Source organism: Phoxinus phoxinus (genome assembly GCF_949152265.1).
Source record: "Phoxinus phoxinus genome assembly, chromosome: 12".
Classification (NCBI taxonomy): Eukaryota; Metazoa; Chordata; class Actinopteri; order Cypriniformes; family Leuciscidae; genus Phoxinus; species Phoxinus phoxinus.
Genome location: NC_136887.1, coordinates 24,971,641 through 24,994,196, shown reverse-complemented (window position 1 = coordinate 24,994,196; position 22,556 = coordinate 24,971,641). Strand labels below are relative to the sequence as shown.

The 22,556-nt window shown below is 38.0% G+C and overlaps 1 protein-coding gene and 1 long non-coding RNA gene across 5 annotated transcripts in view; one reads left to right on the top strand and one right to left on the bottom strand.

The window, feature by feature from the left end:
- The window catches only part of LOC307008142, an 82,457-nt gene that overhangs the window by 24,256 nt on the left and 35,645 nt on the right, over positions 1–22,556 (top strand). The window lies entirely within an intron of this gene.
- On the bottom strand, positions 420–15,844 carry slc7a11 (solute carrier family 7 member 11). 2 transcript variants are annotated; one of them, XM_079630889.1, is made up of 12 exons: positions 15,425–15,844; positions 10,253–10,379; positions 9,582–9,697; positions 9,341–9,466; positions 6,619–6,718; positions 6,497–6,541; positions 6,261–6,384; positions 5,526–5,629; positions 4,161–4,257; positions 3,619–3,768; positions 1,906–2,083; positions 420–1,581 (listed from the first exon to the last, which is right to left on the bottom strand). In XM_079630889.1, the coding sequence occupies exons 1-12, from the start codon at positions 15,708–15,710 to the stop codon at positions 1,526–1,528; spliced, it is 1,509 nt and encodes a 502-aa protein (XP_079487015.1). In that variant the 5' UTR covers positions 15,711–15,844; the 3' UTR covers positions 420–1,525. The 2 variants fall into 2 exon arrangements, 1 of the variants encoding a protein (XP_079487015.1); XR_013799774.1 differs by having other exon boundaries at positions 430–1,581; positions 3,619–3,724.

Genomic DNA, 22,556 nt, shown 5'->3' with positions numbered 1-22,556 from the left:
CACATTTTCTGCTTTCAACATTATATTTCCTGTCATGTCCAATCTACGCCCCACTGTTCACCAATACGTTCTTACCACTGTCAGGTGATGTCAGGACACCGCAGGGTCCAGATTACCACTTTCTGAGTTTTGAATGGGATTAGATTGTAATTCTTGTAGGGAAGAACTGCTCATGCCACATTTTGACTTTCATAGGCTTAGTGAAGAGTAATCTATAATTAATCTATAATTGCAATGTCAATGTATTGAGCAGTTTTACACCTAAACTCTGTTGCGAATATGCAGAATTAATTTTGCACGCACATACACATAGTGGTATGTATGCATGTATGTGTGTGCGTGTATATATATATATATATATATATAACATGATATATATATATATATATAGAAACATTTTCTGAAAAAATAGCAGAGGTAGCCTAAAGGGAAATAGATTTATTTAATGTGGTAGAATTGGTGAAACAAAGTTTGCTCGTAGCTTTTCAAAAGTTGTCTCATCTGTAGCAGTTAATTTTACAAAATATGCATACAAAAATATACCAGTCAATGTAGAATTATCTAAAACAGTCATTAACAGTACAACATAATACTGATTTAATTAAACGCAGACATAATCAAGTAGGCAGGTGTCCTACTAGAATATATGTGTGTGATTCAGTTTTCAAACATAATGTTAATGTGCAAAATCATTACTTTACTGGCAATTCCTTTGGGAATAAAACTGATTATAAATAGGCTACAATAATTTATCAAGCTGAATTGGGTATTTAAGTTGTCAAATGGTTTAAAGGCAATTCTGGAGCAATAATCAACATAAATTAGTGCACTGTGGAGTTCTCCTGCATGATACAATAAAACAGCATTAAAGGCAATAAAAATACCAGATTTATCCAGTGTAGTGTAATACAGAAATATCACTGTAGTGTATGTGATATGTCCTTAATAACCTGTTGGTCAGACAAGACCCTACAAGATGGCCATTATTCAGTGTTTACATGTACAGTCATGTCAGTATAATATAATTTCAAATACCTCAGCCATTGTGGAGAGTGTAACATTATGTCCAAATCCCTGTCTGAGCCCATTCTTGAGTCACCCCTCATGGAGTGGAATCACTTATGGCGTTCGTGACATTGACGTGTACAAAGATATAGCAGTGCAAATTAAATAAGTGGCCACGGTTCTAAAACTCCTCAGGTGATATGCATGAACTTTATGTCAGTCATGTCAGGTTCTTCACAGCATTGGAAGATGAACATGTTGAAATGACAGTGTTGCATCTTTTTCTCGGGTGGACTGAGGCAGAGACATTTCAGAGATTGTTTTTGCTCTTTTTTGGATGTATGACAGAAATGGGTCTCAACTGGCTTTGCTTCAGTTGATTCTATTATTTGGATTTAGTATTGTTTTCTCTCTGCTGTCAATCAGAACAGACTTTGGTCGTGACCCATCACCAGTTGAGAACTACTATACTGTACAGACACAGCAACACATACATGCAAAGAGAAAAGAAGGATAAAGGTCAGTGCTCTGCAGGAACCACCTGTAGGATGATCTGTAGTGATCTGTTCACAGAGTCTGAAAAACACAAGGGAAACAAACATTAATAAGCCAACTTCACTAATTATTAGCATATGTCTTATGATATTAGCATATTCTAGATGATATGATATGGAATAAATTGCCATATGTTCCATTGTTTGTGTATAATAAGGTTCTTTTCATTCATTTCCAGAAAATTTATATTTCCAAGAGTTTAACACCAGTCATAGAATAAAAAATTGGCATGGAAAAGTCATTATAATAATCATTCATGTGTAACTAGACAAAAAATGACTTTCATGCAAAATCAGAAGTTTTACTCTGTTGCCTTTTGCCATTTGCTTTTTTGTAACCTCTGACCTGAGAATTTCTGGAACCATTTGGGTTTTCTTTCGGTGTAGATGAATATGTAGTATGCAGGGATGCCAGTGAGAGAGATGACAAAGCCAATCCCAGTATTAATTGGATCCGAATATAGAGAAAGGAAGACCATGAAGAAACAGGTGAAGGAGAAAACTGCAGGGATTATAATAGGAACCTGTGAAAGAGAAAAATGCAGAGATATAAGAGATATTAAAAGTATGGTGTTCTATAGAGTTGGGAAAGAGCAAAGAGTTTTTCAGTTGAGACTGTATTGTATAAATGTAAGCCTGTTCCTTAAATCATAGGACCTTAGAAGACTTGGAATATTGTGAGTAGGCCAGTTTCATAATTGTTATGGTGTTTTTGTTCCCTTTTGAAGAGTACACCTGTTTATTTTGACCTGTACAGTGTTTTGCAGAAAACAATCAAATGGGTTTGGAGCGTCTTGAGTGTGAATTTTAATTTCCTTTAAAGTGCCCCTATTACGCTATTTTAAATGTTCCTAATTTAGTTTTGGATGTCTCCTACAACAGGTTTACATGCATCAAAGGTCAAAAAAACACTTCCATTTTCTCATAATATACATTTTACATCACCACATTTTTTCAATGACTCTCAAACAACTCATCGGATGAATCAGTCTCTCTAAATCCCTCTTTTCCATGAGCCTGCTCTGATTGGCCAGATGGCCCAGTCTGTTGTGATTGGTCTACCGCTTACAGCGCTTGTCAGAAGCTAAATGGACAGTCAGTCTGCATTAATAGATACAGTTTTAGGTAATAGTTGGCCCACAGCTATTTTGTAGAACTATTTCAGTAAGACAGTAATAACATGAGTTAGCCGGTTAGCCGGAAACTCACACAATATAAAATATAAAACACAAAACGACGTATTTTGAACACCCGGTAGAAAATATATAGGCTACATAAATAATTATTCAGGTTGTGATTCTGAGGAGCAAGCTGGTCCAATAAACTGGGTACTGACCCATCTTTCCAGAGCAAGTGTTTTACGAATCCCGCGTTGAACGAGATTTGAGAAGCAGTTGTCAGTCAAATGTCATGTTTCAGGGCGGTATTAGTTGTTCGCAAGCGGACAACGTACAATCTAGTGACGTAGAACCGACGCAGTGGGATTGGATTTATAGACTACTCGTTTAGGCGGTTCTGAGTCGATTATTTCTTTTGGGAGACAATATATTTATGATGCACTTTAGAAGTTTGCAGAACGTTTACATTCACAAACTATATTGCACACTGCAAGAAAGGAATATAAAAAAAACAGTCTTTAAACAACACGTTTTGACCACTGTAAGCGTTATGAAATCTTCAATTTCCTATCTAAAAGGATCCATGGCCATATCATGAATTTAAATTTCATGCTTATACCCAACCCAAACTGTTCGAGGGGTTACTCATGGATTAAAAAAAATCTGATTTTGCTGGTTATTTCACAGTATATTCAGCACTTAGTAACAAGTTGACCAATCCCAGAAAAAGGCCCTTTGGAGCAATTTTAGATTAAGTGGACAACATAAAGTGACAGTGTACAATTGAGATCTCAATAGCTTTCCAACTCTTGCCTCACCTCTGCTAACCTTAGAAATAAATCTAACGTATTTTCTTAACCGCTAGATATTTAAGTAATAATTTACATTAGAGATGCGTTCGAAATGAACAGAAAGGCTGCCAGAACAGAAAAGAGGGTCACCTTAAAAGGTCGTGGCATATCAGGGCGTGTGTATCGCATGTAGATGAGGCCGACCACTGCCACCCCGATAAAGAACCAGCGTAGGAAACTCATGAAGTTCAGCAGGCTGTAGATGTCCCCTAGGAAGAGGATCAGTAGAGTCATCGGATACTGAAAGAAAGACGAGCACTTTTAGAAAGGCGTGTAGGCAAGACAATTACTGATATAGTAAATTAAAAGTTATATGTTAACGAGTTAATGTTTATGCATGTCAGTTAGTTAGTCAGTTGGTATGTTTTTAATAATATAATAGTACTTTAGAAATTAGAATATTTAATATACAGTGTGTGTATATGTATACATATATACAATTATTATTATTATTATTTATTTATCTTTATTTTTTCAAGTATTTTTTTTTAGAAACGTATACAATAGTCAGTTTCATAAGTAATGTTTTTATTATGAAGCTTTCAAAATAGTTGCAAACGGTCTTGTTCAGCCGAACAGGAGTATCAGTACAGGTGACCGTTGAGTGGGACATGTGTGTGTCTATGACTCACCAGGACAATCACAGCAGGTAATGGCGTGTGTCGGCGTATGTGAATCATAGAGAGAACTTCAGGAAGCTGACCTTCTCGAGAGGCGACATAGAACATTCTGTGGAAAAGAAACAAAATGTAAAATGTTTTAAAACATCCACTGTAGAAATACGAACCAAGACATACAATAGTCGATGTTCTGAAACTTTGGATTTGAAAGGATTTAAAACTAAAGACTAAGAGAATGTGTTAAAGCCTAAAACAATTACCTATGTGACCAACAATTGTTGAGTAATTTGACAAAATAATATACAATTAATATACTTGGTGTAATTTTCAACACCCTCTCATGGCAATTCTTAAAGGGTTAGTTCACTCAAAAATTCTGTCATTAATTATTAACCCTCATGTCGTTCCAAACCCGTAAGACCATCAAAGTCATTGGTAAACATTGCAAGATGGCTATGGATGAACACCACCAGTTGTTTGAAACGGCTTTGGTCGCTACAATTAACAAGTTAGGCTTGTTATCTAAAAGAGGAACAGAAGACGGTGCTCGAGTCGTTCCTTTGCAAGAAGGACGTTTTGCTGACCGGATACGGCAAGAGTCTAATCTACCAGTTAGCTCCGCTGGTAGCTAAGTGTTTGTGATTGGTCGTAGTGTTATCCAATTTGAGATTTTCAAATGCATGCTTGGTGCCGCCCCTCAAGTTGGACGATTTTCATTACTCAATGCCAGACCCATAATCTTTTGGATTTGGGTCTGGATTTCCAGGCTATGTGACTCCAGTGGTTTAAACTCAATTTTATGAAGCGACGCAAGTGCTTTGTTTGCGCAAAAAAACATAATTTACCCCTATATTTACAAAATAATATTATCCAAAGCGCTTTCACTGAACAACTTCCGGTCTTGAGTCAACACAACACGCATGCGTTGTGGTGCTGCCCCTACTGGATTCCAGGTCAATATTTTTGTAAAGAAAGCGGTAAATTATGTATTTTTTAATTTGTGCAAACAAAGCACTCACTTCACTTCATAAAATTGAGGTTAAACCACTGGAGAATGTGTAAATTGTGTTGCTCCCAATGGAGGGACAGAAAACTCTCAGATTTCATATCTTCATATGTGTTCTGAAGATTAATGAATGTATTGCAGGTTTGAAATGACATAAGGGTGAGTAATTAATGACAGAATATACATTTTTGGGTGAACTAACCTTTAAAGTATTTTACATTTTGGTGAATTGGTGGCTAATTCGTTTGAATTTGTGTCATATTCCTAAAATAATTAAGCTTGTTTCCTAGTTTTTCTATAACCTTTATTGCTCTATGTTTGACCCTTGTAAAAATCAGGTAATCTGAGACTTTCAAAACTGAGATGCACACCTTGAGATGGCAAATAGACCTCCATTCATGGACCCAAAGCAAGACAGAGCTACAAAAACAGGAACTGCTACTGAGAAGTCTCCCATCAGCTTCTCTGCAAAAGTCTGTTGGGGAGGGCAGATGGATGGATAGAGAGGGAAGAGATGAAAAGTGGATGGAAGTGAGAAAGATGAACTAATTTTGTGAAACAAATAGGAAAACAACATTGATCTTCCATTTTTAGACTTGTCTGTGTTTATGAATAATCAGTGAAGTAAAAAGGCTTTATATTTTCTATAAGAGTGAGCTTGTAGGGGGACAAGCAAAGTGTAACAGGCTATAAATGAACGCATTACAGATGTCTAACGAGATGAGAAAGCTTTTAGAGTATTTCAGAGCCTAGCAGGAGATCTCTGCGCACGTATTCTGGTGCTGTCAGTTGTTTGTGAGAGATATATGATTACTCCAGCTGAGAAACAGACAGGCATTTAGAGCCACTGGCTTTATGTAATCACATTTACTTTGGGGAGGAGGAAGGTGTTGACTATTACAGGCACTACTGCAAATTGCTTAAACTCGTTTATAAAACTAGTATCCTTTTCTTTTCTGGCTCTCTTTCTTAAATGTTCCAGTTACTGCTGCTACACGAAAAACCAATAGGATCCTGGATTGTGTTAATTGAATTTGTTGAATTTAATTGGAATTTGTTAATAAATGAAGAAGTTTTGAGATAGAAGCAGACAGGGAGTGACCCACCACAGCTACGGCATTGGAGGCCAACAGCTCTTCTGCTGACATCACGGTGTAATATGACACGTTTATCAGTGTGTAACAGATCATTACTATCACCATGGATATGCAGATGGCAAGAGGCACTGTCCTGGGGAATGGAAATTAACACCTAAGTTATCACTGCCGTTTGGTTTGCCATGCTAGAAACGGCTGAATTAAACATCAAACCATAGAGAAATCATATTTGTTATATCACCAACCTCTCAGGATTCTCCACCTCCTCAGTCACAAAATTTAAGTAAAACCTGTAAGAGGCCAAAAATGTATTCAAACACTGCATGCGGCATTATTGGATTTGTGTGGAATTAGAAGGTGGGCTTACCAGCCGGCATAGGCATACATTCCTGAGTAGAAGGCAAGAGGAAGTCCTGATAAGTCTACTGTGTTGACCTCAAATGCGTTCTCAAAATTTTTGGTCTCCCCTGCAGATGTAACCGGTGGTAAATGATTAGCATTGTGATAAGCTTAGACAGCCTGATGTTCTCTGTAATTTTAGTTTTCCCTGAGCCAAACCTATTTCTGTTCAGTGGATCCTTCATTTTTATTATTAATCAAAATGAATGATTGTCAGTGGCAGATTTAGGCATGGGCAACGTGTGCTACTGCCCATGGTGGCATCTTGACGGGGGCAGCACACAAAAAAAAAGAATGCATGATCTGGGTCTTACCACTCATTTGCACATCATGTCAATGATATGATGTCACCGTGTGGGTCAATTAACCTGGTCAGGACTCGGAGTGTGCACACGGAGAAGTAGGCTATACTTTCACTCAAGATAGTAGGAGCTAGGGGTGTGACGGTTAGTATATAACCGTGAGACCGACGGTTATAGTTAAACACCGTCATTAGAACTCTATAACCGCCAAAACCGTGTTATTAAAATGTTTTTTACAAACATTTTAAAAAAAAAAAGTTTTTTTTTTTTCATTTTTTAGATAGGATCATAATAAGCGCAATATATCGGGAGACGTGGTTTTTACCACTTAATGAAGTTTTGTTTTTTAAATCGTCAGACATGATTTTTACCACTTCAAAGTTTTGCATTGTAGAAAGCCTTTCTTTAAAGCGAATTTCGTTTTGTAGAAATTGTATCTTAATTTTAATAAATGTTTCATCAACCAATTGCATGTATTTAATAAATAAAAAGCAAATAGCCTATAGCAGACAATATAATAACCGTGACATGGCGCCTGCGCGCCGGGTTCACTTGCATTGCATTGTGAACTAGAGCGCATCTCATCGTAAATTAATGAAACTATGCCTGCCTCATGCATTAGCATTAAATATCTTTGCTACATCCTTTCTAGGCGGGTGCGGCTTTGAAATTTGGTCAAAAAACGTTGGTGCGGATGAGTTTTGTTATGCGGTTGCGGATGAAATAATTCCCCATCTGCGTATCTCTACATCTAACAATATTGAACACTACACAAATGAATAATTTTTTTTTATTAATTCCCCATAGTGACAGGAGGTGCCGGAGATCTCCTTAATAAACGGAGGTCTGAAATCTCTGCCCTTACCGATCAGAGCGCGCGCTGACACGGAGTTAACCCGCTATCTCCAAGAACAACCAATTGACTACGGCTAATCCACTGGTGGAGAGACAATGAAACACGCTATCCGCTCTTAGCAAAATTGTCACGTAAATACATGTGTATTTGTGCTACAAGCACAGCATCAGAGCGAGTGTTTAGCCTCGCGGGTAACATAGCCACCCCTGTCAGATCGTCACTAAAACCGAGTAAAGTGAACATGTTGGTGTTCCTGTCACGGAACTTGGAAGTCGAAAAAGATTAGGAATTTAAAATGCCATTGCACTTTTTTTGTTTCCTATATTTAGTTCGTTTAATTAGGGTATTATCACAACAATCGTTGTTCGACTGTTTTGTTTTTCTTTGATAAAGGTATGTAGCCTAGATTTTATGATTTGTAATTTAGGCCTGGCTACTCAATCATTTTTATGCGGCTCTTATAGAATTTAAGCAGCCTATTTTTCTTAAAGTATTTTACTGTGTGTGATTTATTTAAAACAAAGCATGTTCATTGCAAATTTAGTTTTTGTTAAGGATTTGTTTACTGTGTGTAGGCCTATATAAATAAACGTATAGCAAGTAGTTAATCAGTGTCTGCTCGTTTTTTCAAACTAAGTTGTCTTATAACAGACCCCCCCCCCCCCCCCCCCCGACGACGGTTATGTTACAAACCGTCACATTTGACTCGCATCATAACCGTCATCACCAATTCTAAAACCGGCGCACCCCTACCTAGGAGCAAGGTTTGTTTACTGCTCCTCAGAGCTTCCAGTGGGGAAACCTGAGGTGACGTCAGTAGGAAGAGCTGGGCTGTGTTTAAGTAAAAAAAAAATTATGAGATTCCCTCGCTAACTTTCCTCTGTCTCGTTCACTCGGATGTACATCAATGCTTATGTTGCACGAGTGCCCACTACACGTGGAACCCTTGAAATGTTTTTAAATGGAACTCCCTAAGACCTTGATCACTTGGAATATAGCTGCTATGGAGCTGATATATTATTTTACATTTTTTTCCTTATGAATTTGTTTTATGCACCATTTAGGCCTGTATATATGCTTGGGCAGTTATTTTTTTATATATATACTATTAAATATAAAATAAAATACACAAACAAAAATTATAATACAATAAACTATAACTGTGTTAAAAAAAACAGTCAGCTCAAAGCTACAACAAGTATTAAAGGCAGTTAAATGTCAAAATAATGCCATGGCAATATCATTCACTTGAGTTGTGTGGTGTGGGGGTAAATTAAGCCCGATCTGCTGTGACGTCACACTCGTGGTGCATTGTGGTCTATGAATCTGCCTGAAGTGAACATCTTGGGTGCTCCTCATTTGTAATTTGTGCTTCCTCATTTCCTTTCCTCGCTTCCTTTCCTCGCTTCCTTTCCTCACGTCTCATATATATATATATATATTACATTTTTATATACATACATAAATATATTTGCATTTTGTGCATTTTAACTCGTATTCAAGAAGCCAGAAGCATAATATAAACTAAATACCTTTGAAGAGTAGGTATAATCCTGGAACAATGATGATGGCGAAGGCGAGCAGCTTGCTGAACGTGAGGAAGATCTGGATTCTGGCAGTCCAGCTTACACTCATGCTGTTTAGATACATTACCAAGGCTGCGATAAAAAGTAATATAAAATATCTCAAAATGAATATGGCACACATAAATCAGGCCATGAAGATGGTATATACTGTAATCAAACAGTTTAAATACTTAGCCAAAAAGCTTACTGAGTCCGATTGCTGTGGCCAATTTAACGGCAGCCTCAGGAACTCCACATGGCATGAAGATGGGCTCTAAAATATAGCGGCCAAATGCCAAAGCGGTCACAGCAAAACCTGCAGGTCTTCAAGATGAGAAAATTAACTCTGATCACTCAAGTGTACTGTACTGGACATCATGTACTTGAGTGTACTGTACTGGGCATCATGTAATATCTCATAAAACACTGTTTCAAAGTAAGGTAGAACAGTTTATGTGATAAATCATGATTGTAATCGAACCTCTTTTCTTGCATTGTTCTGTTATAATCAGTGAACCAGTTCACTTGTACATGCACATGTTTTGTGCTCTCCTTCACGTAAAGCTTGTTTGCTTTAAAACTACATCTACAGATGTTACTCTTGGCGGTGTTGTGATTGTTACATGAACCTGGACTGAATCCAGCCCTTGATCCTTTGCATGAGAGCCTCCACAATGGCTTGTTCATTGTCATAAGGCGCTTTATCTCTGGTTTTTATTCCATGCCTACTGGAGCCCAGCAGTAATATTGAGAGATAACCTTCATCGGGCAGAATTTGCTTGTGTTTATTTGAGGCGTTGAAGGGATTTTGTTTGTTTATTCTGGCAGTGCCCCAGAGACCTGTCAATGAAGACGGAGGATGAATAAGGATTTACTGACCTTATGGCAATCATGTCAGCCCACAATCGCACAAAAGCCACTTGCGGACCAAATGCCTCCAGAATGTACGTGTAATGGCCACCAGACTTTTTAATACAGGTTCCCAGCTCAGCATATGATAGAGCACCTGAAAAGGACAAAAAGGAAGAACTAGGCAAATACCTTTATACTTTAGCAAAATTGAGTAACAGTGGCTGGACAAAGGCAAGTCGTGGAGTGCAAGTGCTATAACTATTCAGAAAGGTGGCAAGAAATGTACACAACACCTGCAAAGCAACCCTAATTGCACATGGTTAAGTCAGTTTATTAAGACCATCTGTTCTCTCTCAGAGAGTGCAGTTGCACAAGCTCTTTATAGTTCTGTGCATTTTTACGTTTTAATGAATACTCTGTTCAAATCAAAGCCCTGCTTCACTCGCAGCCCTTGACTTGTGAGCTTCAAAAGGTAAATGTAAAGAGAGCTCTAAAATACAAGGCCCACCAGGAGAGTTCAGAATGCAGATTTCAACTGAGAGAATTTGTGGATGAATGGACAGGTTTTCTTTTTTAATGGGCAGCTCAGCTTTTCCTCAAAGCCTGTGGGCTGCAGCACACAAAAGAAAGCTGACAAGTGTGAAATGACTCCTGGCATACACATGAATAAACAAACTGTCAAACAATGCTCTTCTTATACACAAACTAATTCTTCTTCGACACATACACAAAGCCATCAACCTCCACGGTGTCAGACCACGCTCTCCTCACCATCAAAGTGCGGCGTAAGACAATATCAGCCTCTATTGTGCACGGACACACACATTAGGCATTAGAGGGGCCCTCTGATCAGGTTCTTCACGCATAGCCTGAAAGTCTTGCTTGCCGACTAGCAGTAAAACCTGAACTTCTTTACTGTTCGAAATAGTGTTTATATCGGAGCTTATAGTGGAGTTCGAGAAACATTTGGGTTCTTGAGTTGATGAAAAGCCAATTAGTTAAAGGGCACCTATTATGCAAAACTCACTTTTACATGGTGTTTGAACATAAATGTGTGTTGGCAGTGTATGTACACAACCACCCTATAATGATAAAAATCCAACCAGTGTTTTTTTTTTTTAAATCCCCATAAATCATAAGCACTGTGTCAGAACGGACTGTTCTCAGAATCAATGCAATGTGACTTAGAATTGCACAAGCCCCGGCCACGACTGTTGATTGACACTGCAATTTGAGCATAGACCCGCCCTGAGTGAGCTGGACACAGTCCGCCATTGTTTCGACGCTGGAGCAGCTGTAGAATGTCTACGAAAGCGATTGAGGTGTTTTGTTTTTTGAATGTTAGAATAAACATAGCAGTCTTCATTTACTCTCGTTGTTACTCGAGGATTAATCAGTACAACTGCTCTCGTGATCCAGCTTACAGTCTCCGGAGCGACAGGACTAACGTTACTGATCACGCAGAAATGAAAGTGAGAGCGAGCACTTTATGACAGCTCGAGCTCATTGAGTCGTTTTACAGATACAGTTTACCAGTTTATAAAGCACCCACTGAAAAGGTGCGTATATATTTGTTTACTGTTAGTTGTAACGAGTGTTTTGTGTACTTCGCTGTGTAACGTTATGTTCCATGATAATGAAAGGGAGAGAGAGAGAGAGAGAGAGAGAGAGAGAGAGAGAGAATTTATGGATAAGACTTAATGCACACTTCATATACTGTGTTTATTCTTACAGTGATTTTCTGCAGTAAAACTAACTCTTCATCTTTTGTGTGATGTACAATAAACTTAATTGAACTCATCAGTATATTTTGGTCATCATTCAGACGGGGTCTACTACAGCAGGCTTGTATTAATAGTGGAGCAGATGGCATATAAGTTATAAACGTAATTAAAATAAACATACCTGTTCTATCTCTATTCAGCAGATATTCTCTAGCTCTGGGCATTATTGTCCGACTCAAACACCGTTACTGTGAGTTTCTGCTTTGATATTATCATCTTTCTGTGAGATGAGATTGTCCTGGCTCTGTGTGCGAGCTGGTTAGGCTCCGCCCCCTGTGCGTGGAACCGCTTCTCATTAACTTTTAAAGGAGACACACTAAAACGGTGCGTTTTTCTCAGCCCCCAAAAAATGACAATTTAAACATGCTGTAAAAAAAATTATGTGGGGTATTTTGAGCTAAAACTTCACATACACACTCTGGGGACATCAGAGACTTATTTTACATCTTGAGAAAAGGGGCATAATAGGTGCCCTTTAAATCATGAAAGTATGTTTAAAATAAAACACTTACTTAAAAAATGGGTATAACTTTAGTTTAGAGTCCAATGCTCACTATTTACTAATTGCGTATTATTAGCATGCATATTACTAGGATGTTAGCTGTTTTTAGTACTTATAAAGCACATAATAATGCCTTATTATTCTGAATGACCATATTCTACATCCCTTAATCCAGGGGTGTAAAAATCTTTTTTAAAGTGGGCCAGATTCGATGTTGTGGACACTCCCGTGGGGCTGGATTTCTTCATTTAAATTAATAATATTAGCCTGCATGTTTGGTCTCTTGAAAATGCACATTTGACAGTAACTTGAGTTTATTTCTGAGTTAGAGCTCTACTCTTAACCATTTGTTTCTTTAATTTGCCCTTTATTTCATTACTCCTTTAATATTTAATACATGTCATGTGTTAATAATACAATCAAATTCGATATGAATATCCCATGTTTCTGCCACAATACCATGTTTACAGAAGTGTTACTACTGTAAATCTATGGTAAATGTTTGTGAATTGAAAATTATGCTAACTGGATTGCTTTCGCACAGTGTTTCTCCTGTTTTCAGTTTCAGTGTTGCTGAGAATGCACACACACACACACAGTGCTGTCAGCGCTGGTTTCATCTGGCTTTTAAATAGACGTTTGTATTGGAGACATCTGAGCCAAATTCGAATGCTTCGGGATTCTCGCTGCGCTGTTTAGTGATCGCGTGTGAATTTTAAAGTGTGACCAAAAGATCAAATATTTTGTTTATCTGCATGTCAGTCACGTAACCATTAACCAACATCCAAGACCTGTGAACATGTATATGTGATGTTAAAGTCCTCCTGTAGTCAATAATTGTATCCCTTAAAATTAAGTAGGAGTCTAAATGTACATGATTTTTCATATCAACAGAAAAATATACCAGGAGAACCTGGCTTCTCTTTTAGGCTGGTTCACACGGCAAGATAATTAGGCCGATTTGAGCCCCGATTCACCCCTACCGACAATCTTAAGGATGCTCCGATTATCGTAAAATAATCTGATCAGATATTCCTGCCGTGTTAAGACTGCTCTCGTCTGCTCGGAAGGACGTCGGGTCAAACGGGGACAAACGAGCACGCAGCCTGCGTGGACTGTGGCGTGTAGCCAATCAGAAAGCGAGGTGACAAGGCGGCGAGGAAGCACCGGGAAACAAAATCAAAACAGGCGCACCAGTAAGTCAGGTGGATGTCGGAGATGGAGGATAATTTTTTTTTTTTTCAGTTAAAAACAAACTACAAACTATCACCACTGCATCGTCTTCGTCCGCCATGATTGTTTACTCTGAAGTCACGTTTGATCTCGAGGGATTTTGCGAGATTTCCCGTCTGACCTGGGAATGCTCGGGAGTCAAATCGCTTCGTGTGTGATGTGTTGATTTTGCCGTGTGGTTGCGCACCACACAATGTACGACCAAAACTTTAAACAATTTTTTTTGCCGACAATTTTAAAATCGTCCCATGTGAAATAGGCTTTAGACTCCATAGTTAGGTCATATAGTTAATGATATGCTAAACCCACCCACACGTTGATGTGATTGGTTACAGCGTAGTTTGTGATGTAAGAAACATCCATGATTTCAAACTGCGTTTTTGAGACTTTATTTTCTCTTTTTTTAGGAGAAAATACTCAGCAATAGTGTTGACTTGTGTATTTGTACATGGTTGGTCTTAAAGCAAAAACACCACATAGACATATAAACAACATTAAAAAGTTGATTTTCACCACAGGGGCTCTTTAAATTATTGAAATAACTTGAAATTTCAGGGGGTATTTCAAGTTAATATTTTAGGCCTAACAGAAAATGTTTGGGAATCCTTGTGTTAACAAATTGAACCTTACTGTAAACTGTTACCAACTACTTCATGATTCATTTAAAGAATACTTTTTAGTTTGATGTAATAGAAATGCATATTCTACTAGCTCACAGCTCATGATTCTGAGTAGTGTTTTTTTTTTTTTATCTATCCCAGAGTTGCCTAACTTAGGCAAACATATTTTGCAATGTCGACAATAAGCAACTTGAGCAAGACAATGCTTTCCATCTGCTATTTGAACAAATGCAGCTTTGTCCACAGTGCCAAATTTTCAAATAGAACAAATTTTCTAATTTGATTACAATCATCCAGTTCTCCTTTTTTTAACTAGCAGTGCTCTTATAATAAATTAAACGACAGTAAGCAGGTGTGAGAGTGCACAGACAACACAACCTGTTCACCCAAAAAATGTGAACTCTGCCATCATTTACAATGTTCACCCTCGTGTCTTTTAAAACCTGTATGACTTTATTTGTCTTGCTGTAGAATATAAAAGGAGAAGTTTATCTGAATTATCTCAAGTCAAGACTTTAGTAAATACTCTCGTAGAGCTATAAAATGGCATCAGGAAACTTGATTTTATGATGCCTTTTTGACATTTTTGGACACCCGCTTGTCCCAATCAACTTTCATTGTTTGGAAGAGAACAGCTGAAACCTGCTAAACTTCTCCTGTTTGGAATGTCATGAGAGTAAAGTAAATGATGACAGAATTTTCATTATGGAGTCATCAATCATTTTAACAACACCCATTTCCTTTCAGTGAGTAAAGTGGTATGTCCTAATGAATGACTGACATCAGTGGTGCTGTTAGGTAAGCCACAATTTCAAAACCGCAAACAAACAGTTCAGAAAGCGTCTGTACAGTAGTTCCTCAGATTCTAATTAAAATCCAACTGTTGATTATATCAGGGACTAAGAAAGTCGATTTGTACCAGGTGAGTGGGTGAGATATTTAGGTCGTTTGTTAAGTGTGGAAAAAGATAATGTGAATGTGAGCCCGTGTGTGAGAGCATATGCACATGTTAACACACTCATGTTTGCGTATGTTCAGCTATGTTATGTGTGACACTAACCGAAAAGAGAGAGAATCCCACAGGCCATCCACACCACCAGTGACATTCCCACACTGCCAGAGTTCTTCAGAATTCCCTTCGGAGAGATGAATATTCCCGCTCCAATGATCGTCCCGATGATGATAGAGATTCCTCGGAGCAGGGTCACCTTCTTCCCCAGTTCCACCTTCTCCTCGGGGGCTCCGGCGTGGGGGTCTCCATTTGATTCGAGAGGGTCTTTCTGTCCAAAATTACTTGGAGTCGGATCCCCGTTGGGATGGGGAACTGACACAGTCCTTCTGGACATCTTGTTGACTCACTCACAAACACACACACATTGACTCTCTCACTCACAGTGTAGTGTGCCTCCCCTTGCCAGTAGCACATGAGAGGACTGAGCAGAAGGTGTTCTCAAAGTAAAGCAAACTTCTGATACGCTGTGACAAGTCTAAACAAATGCAATGTAAAGTGGCTTCTCCCTCCTCTTTTTCTCTCTCTCATTAGCCTTTTTAGTGTCTCAGACACTCCCCTTTTCTCTCATTTACTCTTTGTATTCCTTTTTTCATCTTATCCTGTAATTTACTACGTATTGTGTGAGTAAAGAGGGTGTTTCATGTTGTGGTTAGTGTAGCCCAGATTCATGATGCTTTAGCAGTTGTATCCGATTCTCACATTTCCTCACGTGACATGCAGATCATACAAAGGCATCTGGCGCTCACTTTAAACACTTGCTGTTTTCTCTGGTTCTTTCAAAGGCCCTTGTTTCACTGCACTTGTTATAGACGTGTTCTGATTAGCAAGTGAGCAGACTGATAACAAACTCCTGTTTCTGGGATTGTGGACTGACTGTGTGATCTTTTTGTTGATATAGGTAATGAAGCTGAATGTAGGACAAACCACATGTTACTGTAGCTACTGTACTCGTGTGTGTGTGTGTGTGTGAGAGAGAGCAAGAGAGAAAGGGTGTGTGTGTGTTTTGTGTGTGTGTTTTCAGACAAAGCAATTTCAGTCAAGCCTGATACAGTGTTCTGTAAATAAGAATGAAGACGGTGGGAGGCTGATGTAACATTTCATCAGATCAGCCTTGACACTCAATAGATTCAGTGTTGTGAATCCATCAACTTGTGATGATTTGCAAATTTTACACCATAGTGGAATTTTATAACCTGAAATATCTCACAAAAACTGTAAATATCTCACTTTTTGAATCATAATTACTGTGCAAAAATTACAATAGTTGTGGCTTCACTTTTGTAATTAATTATATATAATGTTACTTACTTTTGTGAGTGTTTCACTCTTTAAAAAATAAAAACTTAATGAGAACCTTTTATGTTTAACAAATAACTTTTAAAGTTGTTAAAAAACAATACAAAATGTATGAATGTAAATTGCAGAATAAAACCAGTAATTGTCTTCTGAAAAAAATTATTATGCTCACCAAGATTCAAAAATACAGTAAATACAGATATATTGTGAATATATTATTTCATTGCCCATTTTTTATTAAAATATACTTTAAACTGATAACAAAGATTAATTTTCAGCAGCAATCAGAGTCTTTAGTGTCACATGATCCTTCCTTTAATGCTGAAGAAACATTTCCTATTATAATGTCACTTTAGAAAAAAGTGTGTGTGTGTGTGTGTGTGTGTGTGTGTGTGTGTGTGTGTGTGTGTGTGTGTGTGTGTGTGTGTGTGTGTGTGTGTGTGTGTGTGTGTGTGTGTGTGTGTGTGTGTGTGTGTGTGTGTGTGTGTGTGTGTGTGTGTGTGTGTGTGTGTGTGTGTGTGTGTGTGTGTTAAATATTTTTATTTTTTTTCCAAAAGATAAAAATTAACTGTAGTTTGCCTCCTCTTGCCTGTGGTATAGATCTATGGCACATGAGAGTCCTGAACCCAAGCCCCAAGGTCTTCTCGCAGCTCAAAGAAAAGTTGTGATACACTGCCGTACACAAAGTATAGTTGTTGAGAGTGAGAGATAAACTGTGAAAGAACACCATGAAAGTAAACAAATATATCTTGTACATTCACAGACCAATTTTAAACTGCTGACCCCAAAAACATGCCCTCTGTCGGTCTTTGCTCTTGTTTGTCATGCTGGAAAGAGGAAAGCAAGAACGATATTCCCAAGAAACATCTCTCCTGCGCAGTCCAATAAACTATAATATGATGAGGTGGGAGGAGATATCATCATGGGACAAAAAGAGTCAACAGAGGAAATAAGAACATGTATCCAGTTTCAATTTGTTATTTGTAAGAAGAAAGCTGTGCATTTCTAACAGTATTCAACAACAACCACACTTAACAAAGACTGCAGACTAAACAAGTCTTACTCCACTGTGTATATGGATGTGTGTGAGGAACAAACTGTATTTTGATGGGATGGATCACCCAAAAATGAAAGTTCTGTCATTACTTACACCCGTGTCTCTCATGTTCTTCTGAACACAAAATAAGATATTTTGCAGAATGTTAGTAACAGAAGAGTTCTGGTTATCAATGACTTCCACTGAGACATTTCTCAAAATGTTTGTTCTACAGAAGAAAGAAAGTCATACCGGTTTGGCATGAGAGTAAGGAAACTAACTAAGATTAGAAAGTTACATCTTTAAATCGTTAATCTTTAAACCACAGCCTTGTTATCAACTTTAACTTGGGGCAGTGGGGAAGGGGATTATAAACCCAGTTGTATGATTTAACAAGGCTTTGAATATTGTGCAGATGTGGTTTGGATCACCTTTTTGTATGTGTTTTTGTCATTTTGATGCATAACAGCCTAAATAATGACAGAATAAAAAAACAATTGGGTGAGTTTTCTCTTTAAACTCCATTTATCCTTCCGTTCAAGCTTCGTTATGGAGTATTTACAAGTATGGTGCAGCAAAGCCTTCCTAACCTCTTAAGAAAAGTAAGCCAGAAGATATAGTCCATATTTTAAGTTGTCCTTCATCTGTTAGGGATTGTGTACTTTAGGCTGGCTTCAGGGAAGAAGCGAGGAGGTTAAGTGGTAGTCTTTCTGTAGAATCATTCAAAAATGAGAGGGAGAAATAAGTGAGGGATCAAACCCATCCTCTCCCCCAGAACAGTGAAATCTCCCTATATAAAGGAAGCCCCAGGCATGTTTCCAAACTTCCTTTAATCTCTCTTTCTCTGTGTGTGTGCTGAATGTAAGGCTGTGTTTTCAGCTTGAGCAGTGAGGCCTAAGGGAAGCCTGTGGGAAAGTTAACACCTTGCTTTTTCACTCATCCATTCTACCAGAAGCTATGACCAAACTAAATTAACCAAACTCAATGATCAGGAACACTTACAGTTCCGTTCCATCAAGAATGGAGTTCAGTAACTTTGTGAAAGTTGTCGCTGTGAAGCAGTTTGCCAATATGATACACACAAATTTCAGGGCTCCTGGCTACTTCTGAAGTGGTCACAAATGCGACAATTTTTTTTTACTTTTGTCATTTAACATTTAGTCAGTCTGGAACGCCTTTTTGTGTTTCCATTTGCCTTTTCGATGAGCACTCACTGCACTCAACGAACACAGTGCGAGTCATAATGTCTAATTCTATGAACTGGTTCTATTTAATGAGATGGTCAGTCAGTAAGTTGTTCATATACATTGCTGTATTCACAAATTAAGTGAACCACAGAAATAGTGCATATACGTTACTGGGTCTATTTACTCACTGGCCATGGTTATGTGTAATTAAATACAAAGTTTTGTTCAAATAAAATAAAACATTTATAACTTTATCCCCTGGTTTCACAGACTAGACTTAATGCATGTTTGATCTGTTTTAACTGAAAGCAACTTGCACTGACATATCTTAAAATATGTCAGTGCCATTGTTTGGTCTCAAGATGCACACCAGTAAATAATAATTTTCTAATAAGGCACATTTATTAAAGCTACTTAAATATCCCAATTGAACTAAGGCCTAATCCTGGCTTAATCTAAGCTCTGTCTATGCAGGCCTATATATGTTTTTATTTATTACATACATTTATATAACAATTATAGTTGTACTGTGCACTACCGTTTAAAAGTTTGGGGTCAGAAAGGTGTCAGGTTTTTTTGTAAGGCTCCTATATGTTTCTGTTTAGAAGCCAATGGCTCTCTTTTTTTCAGTCCTGATCCTCAGAAATCCTTTCACCTTTAGTTGTATTTTGGACCCAGGCCATTGTACTAAATCAAAATAGAGGCCTATAGCACTTTTTATGTGTCCACTAGCCACTGCTAGATATTGATCTTATTACCGTTTGCTTGCCAGACCACTTTGTTCATATCTGTGCTTCCTTCCCAAGGTCTGTAGCCCTTTTGGTTGTGTGTAGGGAGACCTGTTGACTGACTGAGGGTCTCAAGAGCTGCTGTGATATAAACATACTTCCTTTGCTTTCACTTGCTGTTGTAATTCTCCAGTCATATTCGGTCCCCAGTATAACATACAAGTAACCTTTTAAAAACTTGCTCCAATCGCCCACATAAGGTCAGTCAGAATTCAAGGCTGTAAACTGTGAATAAACTCAACTGTTTGATTGAATCCATTTCCCAAATGGATTAAGAGTAACTGGCTCAGGATGTGCTCTATATATCTGACTGATCAAATTTGATGTAAAAAATTAGGTTCCACTGACGTTGTTAGTATAAACTGAACTGCATATAAAACTAGTTTCGTTTCAATCTCTCCAAGGTGACTGTGACTGCATTTTGACCATAAAACGATTACAACTTTCAACCTCAATACGTCTGCCTTGTCTACGGTCCAATCCATCTGTGACTTTCTTGGGAATTCGTACCCCTGCCAATGTCTCCTTATACATGAGGAAATAGAGAGAGATTGATGAGATGCAAATGAACGTTCTTTCCTCCATGGAAATAAAACAGACAACATTTATCTACAGTCGGCTAGATGTGTTTATGAATAATCAGTGCAGTGAAAAGGCTTTAAATTTTCCGTAAGAGTGAGCTTGTAAAGAGGCGCGCAAAGTGAAACAGGCTATAAATGAATGCATTACAGACGTCTAACGAGATGAGAAAGCTTTTAGAGTATTTCAGAGCCTAGCAGGAGATCTCTGCGCACAGATTCTGGTGCTGTCAGTTATTTGTGAGAGATATAGGATTACTTCAGCAGAGAAACAGACATGCATTTAAAGCCACTGGCTTTATGTAATCACAATTACTTTGGGTAGGAGGAAGGTTTTCACTGTTTTGATGGGAATGGGGTACAAATTTCTTCTGAATTTACTGTTCTATAACATACATGAACATATAGTAGCTACTTTCTAATGTAGTCTATTATAGTCCTGGTTATTGTTTTCAATATAAAAAAGTGGTATTTCCCTGTTTGAATTAACCACAGTAGACGCCAGGTGATTGTCATCCAGGCTACTGACATAATGCTTTTTGATCTTGTTCTGAATGGTTTCAGGAGCAACCTAGCCAGTAGCCACCTCATTTTACTACAAATTTCAATGCATTATGTTTGTGGTGTAATAAGAAATGCACAATAGAATGCTAGAAGATACTGATGTGGATGACAGTGTGCCAGCTGGGTAAGAGAGATAACATTTGTATACCTGTGCAATGCCATACACAGCATGTGATTACATGATTTCTTACTGTACAGTTCCGAATGTTGCCAGAAACGTCCTCTGACTTTGACTGATTTGACAATACATGTCATTAATTCACGTACTTAAAGCTGTGCATGAAATATGAGCAAGACAGAGGGTAACCATTTATGAAAATTCCAGTGAATGGTGATCAATGGTCTGTTTTAGTGGTGGAACGGATCACACAATTCACGGTTCGGATCATTTACGGTTTTTGAGCCACGGATCGGATCATTTTTCGGATCAGCAAAAAAAAAAAACCTCACTTGAAGTTCTTTGATAGCACTACATCAAAAACTACTAGCTTAACTGATAAAACTCACACATGATTTAAAACAAGTGAACAGTCAGTAATAAAATAAGAACAAATGCACAAATTACAAGCAGAGATCAATACTAAATAACAAAGTTACAAAGTCTAACAGTAGCCTTCAGGTACAGAAATGAATAATTAAGCCTAAATGTAAAATAACACTATTTGTTCACTGTAGAAATTAAATATAGTTTCATCTTTGTTAAAGCTGTATTTTGTTGTTTTATTTAGCATTTTATTTTCCGGGCTTAAATTCAAGATGATTGTATATTTATGCTATGAATATTTCAATTTAAAATATTTCACACACATTTTCATAATTAAAAATTCAATAATCCATATTTACCTTTCATACTTTACTTCCGAAATATTGATTCTGTATAAAAATACAACCTATAATATTCGACAGGCAATTTTCGGTCCATTTTATTTCGCTTTACAAATTCGCTTCCACAAATTCAGTGGTTAAAAAAACGTCTTGAAATTAGTTTGTTTTTAGTTAGTTACGTGATGCTATAAAAACGGTGGTGTAACGTCATGATTGACAGCACAGGTTCTCTGAGCGAAGTAGTCACTGAAGCACCAACAAACTTTTTTCGGGATCTTCGGAGGACTGACGAGAGAGTATTTACTTTAATTTAACAAGCCTCTTGTCGTACTGCAATCAACAGACATCAAAATTGGAGCAGAACAGAGCAGACATAGGCCCCTTGAAAAGTGCCGGGAGTGAGGGCGGGGCGTTGATTTTGCGGCTCTACTTCCTGGTCACTACTGCGCAGGTCAGGTCCCGAGATTGCTACTGCGCAGACCCAGGGAGTGATAATAATGAAGCAACAAGGGCATATATGTGCAAATAACATAATGAAGCAACTAGTGTACTGATGCATACAACATCAGACCAGCTGTTACAAGCGGGTTATACCAACAATCACAGCGTCCGGAATAAATCTGCGGGATGAGCGAAGTGCACAAGCACAATAATAGGGGAGACACCTGAAGCCCCCGCACACTGAAAAGATGCAGAACACAGAAGGTTGTGCTATAAATGCATTAGTCGTCTAGGTCACTGAGTCTCAAAGATGAAAGCACTGCGTTCGTACTTTTCGTGAATCGAGCGTGACACCTTCGAACATGGATATCGGGAAGCGCCTGTGATAAAGTGGGTATCTGAATGTGAAAGTAGGCTATATGTGGCTTTCAGATCCACCGCTATAAACCAGTCCCTGGGTCGAAT